General features: G+C 33.1%; 1 protein-coding gene across 1 annotated transcript in view; it reads right to left on the bottom strand.

The window, feature by feature from the left end:
- Positions 1-2774: 2774 nt before the first annotated feature.
- The window catches only part of LOC131064790 (LRR receptor-like serine/threonine-protein kinase RGI1), a 30209-nt gene continuing 18008 nt past the window's right edge, over positions 2775-14975 (bottom strand). Inside the window, exons 3-4 of the mRNA XM_057999061.2 lie at positions 3812-3872; positions 2775-3553 (exon numbers count right to left, since the gene is read on the bottom strand). Coding sequence (XP_057855044.2) covers positions 2775-3553; positions 3812-3872 — 840 coding nt within the window. The remainder of the gene's footprint in view (positions 3554-3811; positions 3873-14975) is intronic.

Below are 14975 nucleotides of genomic sequence, written 5' to 3' on the forward strand. Positions count from 1 at the left end.
CATAATGAAAACATGAAAAAACTTATATGGTTAGATAATCAAGAGAGGGATTAACATCATTGTGTTGTTTTTTAAATTTGTATTGAAAACTTGCAAACTTGATGCAAAGCACTACCAAAATTGTGTCATTTTTTTTTTACCTTTTAAAAAAACACATCTTTGCATGAAATGGTCATCCAACCCTTTCAATATGTCTTCTTCCTTTATTATAATTTAATTTATATTTCATGTGTATATTGGTAGGATGTTTGAGAGTGGTTTCAGATCTCTCTAAAGGAAGAGAGAAGAAGAGAGAGGGAGGGAGGCAAGTATAGAGATAAGTTTATGGAGGGAAGGCAAGGTAGAGAGGGTAGGAGAGACCTAGATAAATAGAGGTACCGAGGGAGAAAGGAGAGGTGTGTAAAGATAGAGAGGATACATATAGTACAGAGTGAAGTGTGTGTGAGAGAGGTATAAAGGTAGATCTACATCTTGGGGAGAAAGGAGAGAGAGATATAAATGTAAAAAATGAGACAGAGGAAGAGTAATAGAGAGATATAGGTCTAGAGTTTGTGGGATAAAAAGAGTAAGATAGACAGAGCAAGATAATATTGATACAATTTTGTTGATTACTAAAATTTGATTAATCTTGAAAATTAATAAGATCTTCTAAAACCTACAATTTACATTATAACTCCAAATTATCATCATATTCTTGTTTGGTAACTAGATCCTATGTCTTTAGACATTCTAGTCTACAACCATCCTTGTTTTCTTGTTTTCTAGGTGGACTAAGGTGCCTAACACCATATTTCCTATAAAGGAGGGCCAAAATCAAACATCTGTTTGTTGGTTCTCACCATTTGTGATCCGATCTCAATTATTTGATCTATGACCATTGAAAGGTAGCTTAAACTAGGAAATAGCTTGCAAACCATTTATAAAGGCATCATTTCTATTTCACTTTCACCTAAGGATTTTAATATATAAAGTTCATAAGTTACATTATCGAGCAAGGGCCTTCATATTTGAGTATTATAGAGTAGCAAGGTACAACAACCTACATGCATGTGTGTTTCTATGATTGATCTTGTTTTGTCTTGTCATGATGTCATGCTATTGCATTAATGCTTGAGATATTTATCAAACGAGCATTGATCAACACCATTATCAAGCGTAAGAAGAACATTTATTTGTTGATAATGCATACTTGGCCTCTATTCTTGGTGGAGTTCTCTTACGACAAGGGTTTCTCCATGTAAATCTTGATTTATGTAGTTGTCTCATGTTATTGATTTTTTATTCTTTATCGATATCGTATGGTGATATTATGCATGTTTTATTTTTGTTATAAGTTCACAAAATATGGTGGTAATAAGCTTTACATGAAGGTTGATTTTTAGAATCATAAAGCAATATCTAATCATGGACAACTTAATTTTATATTTTCATATAAATTTCATATTTTTTGTTGTAGTTGTCCCATCCCTATATCTCATCCATTGACTGGTTTATTAGATAAATATTAAATTTCACAACTTTTGGTTATGAACTTGTAAATTTCTGAACAATATCTTGCCAAATAATATTACTAAGAATATTGTTAGAGGATGTGTTCCAAATATAGAATGAACCTACCTTGTTGTGTTGTTATAACAAAAGTGCTATATTGATGACAAATAATCATGTGTTTCTTATTGCATAACTAGGCGAATTAAGATTGAACATCATGACATCCACAAGTTGCTTCAATAATGATTAGTTGAGGTTGCATATCATGTCATAGAAATGATCAAATAATAGGCATATTAATGAAGTCCCTAACTTGTAATAGGTTTTAAAAACTTGTTGACTTATCTTGAGTTTTTTCCATTGTTTATTACAAGTAAGAAACAAAGAACAATACACATTGTATAGTTTATATGTATTATTTAGTTTAGTAAATTCTAAAATTTAATATATTGTAAAAACAAAAACATTATCAATTTATAAATAATTTTATCGTTAGCTATTATTGTTTAATTTTCTATATAATAAAAAAAATTATAATCATAACATTTGAAATCAATACTTTAAAAAACTTTTATAATATATATTCTATAATTATTATTTCTTTTTATTTATATTATTACTTTATTCCTTCATTTACTACATTAAATCAAATATAAAGAATAAAGCCTTTAAAAGAATCATATACCCTTGTAAAAAATTACAATTTTCTACTAACCATAGCTGGAAGTTAAAATATATTGAAAATTGAAAATTAAATCCTCATTTATTAGTGAAATGTGGAAATCTAAAAGATACCGAGACTTCCAAATTATGTAGTCGTTCTATATATCCATGAAAGGTACAGATAATAATCTTTCAGTGTAATATACCTGAGAAAAATTCAGAATTCTTAATCAAAATCTATTGTTATGTCCACCCAGTTTTTACTAAGAAATTTAGCCATAAATGTCTCAACATCTTAAAATTTGATACAACCTAAAACTTCTGCAAGAGTTATGACTGATTATCACGCATAACTGATTATGGTGTTGACTAGAAATTTTTCAGGACGAATACAATCATTGGTTGAGTGAAATAATGTAACCCTAGAAAAAGCTTCACAGTATAAAAGACAATAATTATTTGATTGCTACTATATCAAACTGTTTAAAGGACAATAATTAACGATTTGAATTGTTAAATCGTGAATTATTGTAGACCATTTTCTGTAGCCCTCAGAGTCACATTTTGTGTGCCCTATCAAACATTTTTATGCAGTCAATAAAACTACGCGCATGAATGATTCAAATCCTTTTTGCCTGACCCAAAATTGTTGGCATTAATCCTTGTAAATTGTTATTGTTTAGGTACAACCTTTCAAGATTTGGAAGTATAGACAGAGTGGATGGGATTGTCCCACTGAAATAGTTTCCTCTTAATTGTAGCTCTGCCAACTTTGTGAGGTTGCCAATCTCATCCGCCAAGTATCCTTCCAGTTCATTCAAGGCCAGTCCCAAATAGTAGAGACTAGTTGAGAGAAGGCCAACTGTGGAGGGCATGGTTCCAGTAAGATTATTAAGAGACAAGTCTATAACTTCTAAGCTGGAGCAATTAGTCAAGGCTGTTAGAACAGGCAAACTGCTGCTTCCACTCACCAGATGATTTCCCCACAAAACAAGCTTCTGAAGCTGGAGTAATTTCCCAAATTCCAAGGGCACTGTGCCACTAAACTGGTTACTGTCTAAGTCAAGTATTTGCAGACGGGTACAATTGGAAATTGAACTCGGTATCTCCCCATTCAGTTGGTTTTCCCGTAAATACAGATTTTGTAGATTTGATAGTTTGCTGAACTCCCAGGGGATGTGACCAACTAATTTGTTCCTAGACAACTGTAAAATTTGGAGATTACTGCAGTTTGAAAGGGCAGTGGGAATTGGCCCGGTAAGGCTGTTGAAACTCAGAGTAAGAACTTGAAGTCGAGCAAGCCTACCCAATTCAACTGGAATATTGCCATGGAGTCTATTGTTTCCCAAAGTCAATTGACTTAAAGAGGACATGTTTCCAAAGAAAGGTGGGACTATGCCTGTAAGCTGATTTGAATCGAACAATAGAATCTCAAAATTTTGGAGATGCCCAAGCTCGGAGGGAATGTTTCAACTCAAATTGTTAGACAGAATGAGAATTTGCAAAGAATGGTAGCCTCCTAGAGATGATGGTATCAAGCCTTCCAATTTATTATAAGACAAGCCCAGTTTCTCTAAGGGACAGTTGTTAGAAGGTAAATTAATTGTAGCTGATCAAGTGTCGGTACAGACCCAGGGAAGCTTCTAGACATCCATACGTGCAGCTGTTCCAGAGCCTTCTTTCACCTGCCCGCCATTAATGCTGCATCTTACTTCTGTCTACAGTTGACAGAACATTTAATGTGTTTTTGCCTATAAATTGATTGAATCGAAATACTATCTCAGAACCCATTTATGGGTTTCTCTCCTGTCTCTTCTCCTCTGTATTTCTGTGTTTCTGCTGTTTTTATCATGGTATCAGAGCCGAAGGTGATAATAGGGTGTGCTCTAGTCTGCAGAGTTATTCTCTATTTGGTTTCTCTTTATTCTGTTGTGTTTGTGTTGTGTGTAGATGCTAGTGAGTTTTGCACCACCTGATTTGGTGAAGTCTGAGTTGTCTTTCTAGTTTTTGCGGTCGAAAGTAAGTGTTTATCTTGGGCAGGTAATTGAGTAGTTCAAGAAAGTAAGTCCTGTGTTTTGATTTCTGATAAGTCCTATGTTTGCTCGTGAGAACCCAGTCAAAGAACAAAGAGAATCCCAGAGTTCCCAGCACACTTATTGTTGGTTGAAGAGATTGAAGTCTGCCATTTGTTAGCCCACTCTGTCTAGCAAGGAAGTCTCCAGGAGTTATTGCCTATAGAAAATGAGGAAATTGTTTTGTTATGGGTGAAGAGAAAGATATTTCTAATCGGTTTTATTTCAATCATCTGTTTTATTTGAATATTCTGAAGCTGTTGCTGTGTGTTAAATGGAGCAGTAGTTCCAGTGAATTTGACATGTTGAATGTTGCCGCCCAAAATAAGGGGAAACGTTTGTGGTAGAAATGTATATCGAAGATGCTAGTGTTGAAAGATTGAAAAGACGCTAGCCAAAGATCGCTAGACTGAAGAAAGTTTGAAGTGATTCGAAGTGAAAGACTATTGAGACACGGGTGAAGAGAGTGGGATCTGAAACAGAGGCTGAAATAGAGGCTTGGAGTCGTGAGCGCTCCAGTTAGTTGTGTGGGGTCAGTCAATTGTGTGAACTTTGATTTTTAAGGTTTTGTAATATGGTAGTGAACTGTCTAGGTTTGTGTACCTGTGTCGTAAGTAAGACATATAGGCTTGGTTTTTGTGAATATGTGTGAATGTCTAGTATTATAGATATTAGATGGAGTTAGCTGTGATAGCATAATGTGCATAGTGTTTTGATCTGCGGTGAGAAAAATTTTGTCTCTAAATCTGAAGGCTATGTCATTGTCAAAAGTGGGACAAGTGTGAAAGTATGTGAAAGTCACGCGTGGAGCTTGAAGGTGTGATGATTTGTGCATCATTAAAGCATTGTTGTGATCCTCCATAGTATTGTTTGTGAATGGGCATAATTGATGAATTTGTTTCTTTTTGGAAAAATATTTAAAGGCAAAACAGAAATGGGTATTCTATCTAAGTTTGTGTAAGGGGTGCATGATCGATGGTACCCGACACCCCCCGGAAGTGTTTGGTTTAATATATTGATGAAGCATGTATCTGAAAAACATTCCTATAGAACTGGCGAGCACAGTTGCTGGTTACCTATGTGTCTCGGTAGATGGTTTTCTTTTTATATGGACTCAATAATTTTAGTAAAAAAACTTCGCAGTGATGAAAGTTTCCCCATTGTGATGGTCATTGGAACCATGTTAGTGCTGAGTCTCTTGTGATGGTTTGTGGTAAGCCAAAACTACTTGTTTGGGTAAAAAGACCCAAAGTAATGTGAAATTCAAAGTGATTGTATCAGTTGGGGAAAACCCAAATGGTTATGGGTAAACTGGTTAAAAACCCAAAAGTTATTGTAAAAGAGAAGTTTGTAGTGAATCGGTGTTAAGGGTAAACTGTGAAAACCCAAGTGATTAGGGGAAACAAAATTTGTTGTAAATGGGTACCTAAAAAGGCTTGAGACCAAGGCCCATCCTAATTCGATTATGGGGGGATATCAAAAACAATTAGACAATTAATTTATGGGGGATGTTAGAAGGTAAATTAGTTGTAGCTGATCAAGTGTCGGTACAGACCAAGAGAAGCTTCTAGACATCCATGTCTTTCACGTGCAGCTGTTCCTGAGCCTTCTTTCACCTGCCCACCATTAATGCTGCAGCTAACTTCTGTCTAGAGTTGACAGAACATTTAATGTGGTTTTGCCTATAAATTGATTGAATCGAAATACTATCTCAGAGCCCATTTATGGGTTTCTCTCCTGTCTTTCTCCTTTGTATTTCTGTGTTTCTGCTGTTTTTATCAACAGTCCGCTAAAGCGGAGGGAATGACACCTTCCAATTTGTTAAAAGATAATCAGAGACTTCTTAAGCGAAAAAGCCTTCCCAGCTGAGGTGGGATTTGTCCCCGAAAGCTGTTATTGAATAGATCAAGTATTCTAAGGAAAGAGAGATCCACCAGAATAGGAGAGATGGGGCCAACCAGTCAGTGAAGTCACACGTGGTCAAGAGAAAGAGAGTTCTTGAAAGCCAAAAGAGCATCTCGATCAGAAGAATTAGAATTATGGAATGTGTGAGCAGGCAAAACAAGTTGTGCAAGGAGAGTGAGAGTGAAACACAGAACTACCATTATGGAAAACATTTTTATGCAGTCAATAAAACTAATAATTGGATGGAATGGATTGAGGAGTAGGGGTGGCCTTATAACATACGCGCATGAATGATACCACCAAGTAACCGCAGTTTAATTTTTCTTGATTCTTTTTTAATTTTATTATTTCTACCTTATCATTGGCTTTAGGGAATTATTCTCTTCCTGGTTTGTCTACAACGTTTTAAGTTAATTCCATTAAAAGAGGGGTAAATGTCCAGAAAATTTATTAATAGGATGTTTAAGTTCATTTGAGGGTACCTTATTTATTTATAATCTTATTCTGTGTCTTTTTCTGTTTGTTTTCTAGTCTTAATATTGACTTTTGTGATGTAATCTTACTGTGGTTTATCTATAATTTTTTTAAGTTAATTTGAAGATATATATATAATAATTTTTTTTAAGTATCTTTAATTTTATTTAAGGAGGGTACCTTATTTGTAATCTTTTGGGTGTCTTTTTCTTTGTTTTTGAGTCTTCACATTGAGTATTGGGTATAATTTCAGTTTAATTATTTTTTATGTGATATAATTGTATAATTTATCATTGAAAAAGTATATATTGAAAGTTTCAATGAGGAAGGTTTAAGTGGAAATAAAAAATTCTTCTATATCTTTTTCCCTTTAAAATTGCAGATTTTTAATAGTATATTCAATATATAATATGTTTTGTCATTTATATATTGCAATATTGGGTATAGAACTGCATTATGCATCATCCCATATAAAAGTATATCTTGAAATATCTCCTAGAGAAGACTTATGTGGAAATAAAATATTATTTTATAATTTTTCATTCTTTATATGATAGCTTTTTAATATTACATCTTATATACTATATATTTGCCATTTTATAAAGAATTTAAGAAAATAGTTGTTGTCAAGCTCATAGGAGATCCATTTACAACTCTATTATAGTGAATGATTATCAATAATTCAATATTTCATTGAATGTGTATAAAAAACTAAAAATAGTGTTGAAGACCTATAATTGGTTATATTCTAGCTCAAATTTATACTCAATCTTCTAGTATTAGTTTTTAAAATTCTATCAAATTTTTCGTTCTAAAGATGGATTTTTCATTGCACTTCATGAAGTATATTTTGTATAAGAGTAATTATTAATTAATTCTCTTAAATTATTTTATTTCATTTTTTCAATATAAAAATTAATGAGAAAGTTCACAATAAAAGAACTTATTAATCCTACATTTGATACATAGTAAATTTTGTCATTTAGAAATAATTTAAAGAAAATACTTTTGGTAGAAGTATATAGGAACTCAATTATGCCCTTGCATTTTAGTGAGTGTCTATCCATTGTAATTATATTGGTGTTTAATTACATATTTTAGGAAAAAAAATTAATAAAAAATTGCATATAAGATATTTTATGCCTATTCTTTTAGTAAACTTAGGCTAGACACCGATAGGCCACCCAAAAAGTGTTAAAGTGAAAAATTATGGTAATTTACAATTCAAAAAAATTAATTATTTTAATGTCTTATCTCTCATCTATCTATTAGAAAGATATATTTTGATGAGATGCTTATTTCTCAAAAATATAGGATCTTCAAGCCATCAAGTGTACATTTCTATAAGGTTCTTTACTCTAATCCTACTCTCGAATACTTGATGCTCAACACTATCTTTAAAATACTCAATAACTACTGACTTAACAATAATGCACTTTGAGATAGAAGGATGAAGAATGCATTCCACTAGTTGAAGACCACATGAGAGATTTTTGGAGATTGTAATTAAACTTGAGTCCTAAAGCAAGGAATAGGGAGAATAAAAAATGTCCTCACAAGTGATTGGAAGGTTATGATATACCAAATAATAGTGATGATTAAAAAAAATGTTAAATGAAAAGGCAGTAATAGATGAAATTAATTTAGATGGAAAAAGTACTAATTTTATAGTTGAAATATGGATTCCCTCAAAAAATAGATTATAATTATTGTTTTTTTAAATGATCTAGCACACAAAAATTCAAAGGTTGATAAGTAGTGAAATGGTTCTCCCCACCTATTTTGAAAGAAGATCAATCCTCCTAAGGGTAGAATGTTGAAGATTAATATGTCATGGAATACTCACATAAACTATTATGTTGAGCTTTGAATTAACAAACTAGCCCTTGTAATACTTGAGCTATTTTATAGAATGGGAAAATGGTTAAAATAGTTATTATCCTTTTTTGAAGACTCTTTTTATTAGTTATACTAATAATAGTTTCCATCCTTTATCATATGTAGTTTATTGTACCTCAAACATAAGTGTGGGAATATGAAAAGAAAAAAAATACATATCTAGATCCTTTTCACCTATTTTGCACTCTTTTTGGTTTTATCATTTAAAAAAAGACTATATTGGATCCCATAACAACAAATGATGCTAAAGTACTAGGGTATATCAATAAAAATCAACAAATGAACAAGTCATAACACAATAGTTACTTAAAAAAATCTTTACTATCCAAAACCTAGAAAGAAAACACACCATTATTATTATATTAAATAAAGTTAAAATACAATGAAAATAGGTTTGTGATATAGGATATTTCCAGGCATGTAGAGAAATTCCTATCCCAAAAGAGATTTATAAGCAAGATGCTAATAAGAAGTCATAAGATATTTTAAAATTATGAGATGTAATAGATGGTTCAAACAAAGATATTGAACTAATGCATTCCATTTCATCAATACAATTTTGAAACATAAAATATAAATATAAAATATATTTTTTTACTTCCATTGTCAAGGGGCTCAAATACTGACCCCAATCACCCCATATTAAAGCATTCATTTCTTCTATAAGATACCCTTACACACTCATGTACATGGTTATATTTAGTTGATTAATGATTCTCTACATAGTATTGTTGTCAATCTAAATCAAATGCTCTGTTGCAAACATCATAGACAATAATTGAAATTATAGTAGGCAAAAACAAGAAATATTGGGATATATCCCGAAGGTTCTTCTACATTCCATTAGAGAAAAACAAGTATGACATCATATCTACATTGATTTTCACTGTGCATGGCACACTTGGCATATCAACTTACAAACAATGACCTTTGATTATTTTTTCCCCTTGGAGCACCAATTTTGCCTACAATATTACTACACACCCAAATGAAACCCCCATAATGTGTAGATGCCTTCTCATTATCATTCCTCACAATTTTCCCACCTAAGATGCCAACACTTCACACTCATTTCTAGATTTAGTTTTTTTTTATTCTTATTCAAAGACTTACTCTTCATATCTTAAGTGTTAAAATTTTACTACACTGGTTTGAAAATTTTAGAGTTTTGCTATAGATGAAGAATAAATGGAAACAAAAATGGTCAAAAAAAGAAACATTTATAACCAAACAGACAAAATACTTAAACTAAAGAAAACACTTATGGCAAACAACTAGATATTCCTTATGAGACATTTATGGTTTCAATATATAAAGGCTTCACATAATTTGTGGTTGTCTAAAATAAATATTAAATAAACCTAAGATCATGAATGGGTCAAATACCCTATCTTGCCACATGTAACAATTTCTTCTAACAAATTACAAATAATAATTTTTTTTTTCAATATTTTCAAAGGATATCATTATATAGGACAAAACAAAAACTCATAATTAAGATAGAAACATGTGGGTGAATCAAACACCAGTGCATGAATAAGACATGATCATAAATGGACATATAATACAATGATGAATGAGACTCAACTATGAATACTACCATCTCTAACAATACTGTTCTAAAACACAACATTTAAAATCCACATTCTACTATTTCAAAGATTCTCATTTTCTTTCCTTTATCATCAACATCTTCTCTAGCCTTCAAATTGGACATGAAATGCCATCCATGTTTGTTTTATGCTTTCATTTGAAATGGACATTCTCACTCTCTATTCTATGATTTTTTTGTTATTAGAAATCTAAAATTTATCATTAAATAATTTTAAAAGTAATTAAAAATTATATGTAGAGTACTATTACTAATACTCTAGCCTTGAAATTGGACATGAACACCCTTCCTTGTTCACTTTATGGTTATGGATGTTCTTACTCTCTCTTCTATGCTTTTTTGTTCTATAGAATCAAAATTTTATTAGTAAATGATTTTAAAAGTAATTAAGAATTATTTTTAATATACTATTATAAAATACTTCTATTGTATATTAGATACAATTCTTTTTAACATTAACCTAAATTTGTGCTCGTGATAAATGGTTTCTTTTATTATTTTGAAAGATGATTTTCAAAAAAATCCAAATCCCTATACAAAGTAAAAATCTAACAGTAGAACCTAATGGACATCACATTACACATTATTAAAAACTACCATAATGGTTCCTTGGGATGGTAGTATCATTAGGTTGTTTTGTAAGTTATTCTAGCACCATTATGTTTACAAAATTTAGAAGGATAAACTCATGCATTGTAATTTATTTTATCACTGATTCAAGATTGAGCTACAAATCTAAAATATCTTTCATATGATAGAATTGTTCCTTAATCTTGTCCATTTGATCAGTTATTAGATTTAACTGCATATACAAATTCTCCATCTACATCCTTCTTCAAGTCTACAAAACTAGATAACCATACAATTTATACTTCCAAAATGTCTATTTGACCCTTGATGTCTTTGCTAGATATAGGCCACTAGTGACAAAACTAATATGTCATAATAACATCCTTTAAACTCTTCTCAAACACTCTTATTCCTTCCTGCAACCAATTATGTTCAATTGCACATTTATTCACTAACTTTTCTACTCTCTTTTCAACATCTTTCAAAGTTGTTGCTTCCTAGTTAGAAGCATGATCTTTTAATTCATTAAGAAACATCTATAACTACTCTGCATTAGTCAATGTATCATCCAATACAACATTCAAAATATTCTCGTAGAGAAACTTCACTGTATTTATTGATCAGCTATGTTCTCTGCATTTGAGATTTCATGAAAATTTTGCACGTATACTGGTGAAGTATATCACCCAAGTGTAACATGTGCAAGGGGGAGAACTAGTTAAAGTATACTTGGCTTTGTGTTATAGGTACCTAAAGTGTTGGGATGTTGTTGTTTGAGTGTTACAAATATGTGCTTGTGTGATATTTGAGGATGTTTGAGAGATATGTTGTCATTGATGTCAACATATTTCTCTATCTGGTGTAGTGATGCAATGGTATTCTGTAACCTGATTTGTACTATGGGGAAGTGCACAAATATGGTGGTCAAAAAGGGGGGTATAAGTGGACACTTTTTTTTTCTTTCTGAAATCAGGTGAACTTGAACTTGGAGGCAAAATTTGAAAGCCATCCACTCAAGATATGAAGATAATAAAAGAACAAATATTGTAGTAATTTGAATCTAGTTTCCAAACTACTAAACTTTTTCAAAATTGGATAAGATTAAGGGGGTCAAATCCTTCGCGCACAAAAAAATGACCTTGATTTTTTCTAAAAAACATAACATAGTGTCTGACGTGCGCATCAAAAAAGTCATAGTTAGATTTAGTATTTTCACAAATCCTTTGGCAGAAAGATAGTTAAGAGCGAGCACTAGAAGATGTGTACTTTTTTGTAATTTTTTGTTGAGTATTTTGTTTTTTATGATTTTTCCAATCGAGCACATCCTGAAAAATTAGGTACCTATTCATGTGCAAAGCATAAGTTGCACTAAACAAATAAAAAATACAATGTTTTTTAAAATTGTAAAGAATCAAGTGCACTACAACAATATATAAAGTTTTTAAAATTTGGATAAGTATATCAAAATTTATTCAAAAAATGGCGCACCTATGTCTATGAGAACTATGGAGACACTGGTAAAAGAAATTCAATAATAATATGTTATTGTTGTTTAAATTGAAAAAAAAAATATGGTTAGAAAGCTCAGAAGATAGGTGAAAATATGGTGGCAATTTTAGAAATACCCACTTGATGAAGTGTAAACCTGATGATGAAAAAGTCAATAAACCAAGTTGATAAAATAAAACACGTAAAAAATGAGAGAAATGGAGGAAAATCAAACTTCCAAACCGTAGCTTTGTTATCTAGGACTATTTCCAAGCCTAAATAGTCAAAAGCGCGTATGAGGTACTAATGGTGTAAACAGTGCATACACACTCTTTATACTATAAACAGCGCATACGCGCTATTGTATAATATCATATTCTATATATAATATGTGTATATACATATAATATATGTAATATATAATATATGTATAATATGATATTGTATATATAATATGTGTATATACATATAATATATAATATATATATATGTATGCATATATATATAATATATTAAGTATATATATACACATGTAAGTGTATTGTCTCCCCCTCTCAAACTCATACAAGGTGCCCCTCTCTCTCTCTCTCTCTCTCCCTCTCTCTCTCCCCTTATCCCTTCCTCCATACCCCATCCCTCCCTCTCTCCCCTTATCCCTTCCTCCATACCCCATCTCTCTCTCTCTCTCTCTCTCTCTCTCTCTCTCTCTCTCTCTCTCTCTCTCTCTCTCTCTCTCTCTCCCCTTCTCCCTTCATCCATACCCCATCCCTCTTTCTCTTTTTCTCTCCCTCCCTCCCTCCATACCCCACTGCAACTTGTCTGCACTTCTATAGAAGTAAGTGAATTTATTTCTTGTCTGCAACTTCCTCTTTGATTTTTATCTTGTATTCTCTCCTAAGAAAATTGACTAATGGATTTGTGTGTGTATATTGAATAGGAGGAATAGGGTTTGAAATTGAACCACAGATGTATTACCATGACAAATAAGGAAACTTGCAACAATATTCTTCTCGAATGTGTTTTTAATGAGCAGAGAAGATGTGGAAAATAATGTCAACAAAGCAACATGATGAGTCAGAGTACCTGCAATATGTTTTTCAAAAGAAACAACAGCTAGGAAGAGAAAGAGGGAGAGTAACATAGATGATGTCCTAGAGAATGATAGTGGTTGATATGTGAGAGTTCCCATGTTGTTACACAACGCCTATCACCTAAAGAAATTAAAGTTTGTTGTATGCATGGTAGTGGTAGTATATGATGATCATCACTTGTCAAACGGCTTGGAACGATACATACCCATGAAAGATATCAAGTGTGTAATTCCTATAGTCACAATCAAGATCAATCTTATAACCTTGCAAATTTAGTAGCATCATATATTTTAGAACTTAGGCAGTACTCTTAGGGTTAGGTCAAGCTCTTACACTTGCTTTTTAGTGAAGCCTCGTTGTTTGTTCACTTGGAGTCTAGTTGTATGATGTTCTATTCATAACTTTAAATTTAATATATCATTTTATTAGCCCACCATATGACCCCTTAGGTGTCATTAGAGGTCGTATTATTTCCTAAGAGGTCATATGGTGTCCTATGACCCCTTAAGACACCATACAACCCATAATAACACCATATGGTATCCTAAGGGATCATAGGATGTCATATGACCCCTCGGGACGCCAATGCCCCATAACAACACCATATGGTGTTCTAAAGGGTCATATGGTGTTCTATGACCCCTTAGGACATGATTTGGTGTCATTATAGGTCCTATGGTGAGCTAAGGGATAATATAATGTCATATGACCCCTTAGGACACCCTATGACTGTTTAGATGTTGTTAGGGGTCATATTGTGTTCTAACAGTCATATTGTGTGTTGGATTCGATATCTCTTCCTCTCCCTCCCCCTCCTTCTTCTCTCCCTCTCTCCTTGTCCTTCTCTCTCTCTCTATCTTTGTCTGTCTGTCTGTCTATCTCTCTCTGTCCCCTTCTCCCTTCCTCCATACCCCATCCCTCTCTCTTTCTCTGTCCCCTTCTCCCTTCTTCCATATCCCATCCCTCTTTCTCTTCTTCTCTCCCTCCCTCTTTCTCTTATTCTGTAATTCCTATAGTCACAATCCAGATCAGTCATATGGTGTCCTGTGACCCCTTAAGAAACCATATGACCCCTTAGGACACCATACGACCCATAACAACACCATAAGGTGTCCTAAGGGGTGATAGGATGCCATATGACCCCTCGAATGACCCATAACAACACCATATGGTGTTCTAAAGGGTCATATGGTGTTCTATGACCCCTTAGGACACCATTTGGTGTTTTTATAGGTCCTATGGTGTTCTAAGGGATAATATAGTGTCATATGACCCCTTAGGACACCCTATGATCCCTTAGATGTTGTTAGGGGCCATATTGTATTCTAAGGGTCATATTGTGTCCTGGATTTGATATCTCTTCCTGTCCTTCCCCCTCCTCCTTCTCTCCCTCTCTCCCTCTCCCTCTCCCTCTCTCTCTCTATATATCTCTCTCTCCCCTTCTCCCTTCCTCCATACCCCATCCCTCTCTCTCTCACTGTCTCCCTTTCTCCCTTCCTCCATACCCCATCCCTCTTTATCTTCTTCTCTCACTCTCTCCCTTTCTCCCTTTCTCCCTCCCTCTTTCTCTTTTTCTGTAATTCCTATAGTCACAATTTCAAGATCAATCTTATGGTGTCCCGTGTCCTCTCTCTCTCTCTCTCTCTCTCTCTCTCTCTCTCTCTCTCTCTCTCTCTCTCTCTCTCTCTCTCTCTCTCTCTCCTCCCCCCT

The sequence above is a fragment of the Cryptomeria japonica genome, chromosome 4 (genome assembly GCF_030272615.1).
Source record: "Cryptomeria japonica chromosome 4, Sugi_1.0, whole genome shotgun sequence".
Classification (NCBI taxonomy): Eukaryota; Viridiplantae; Streptophyta; class Pinopsida; order Cupressales; family Cupressaceae; genus Cryptomeria; species Cryptomeria japonica.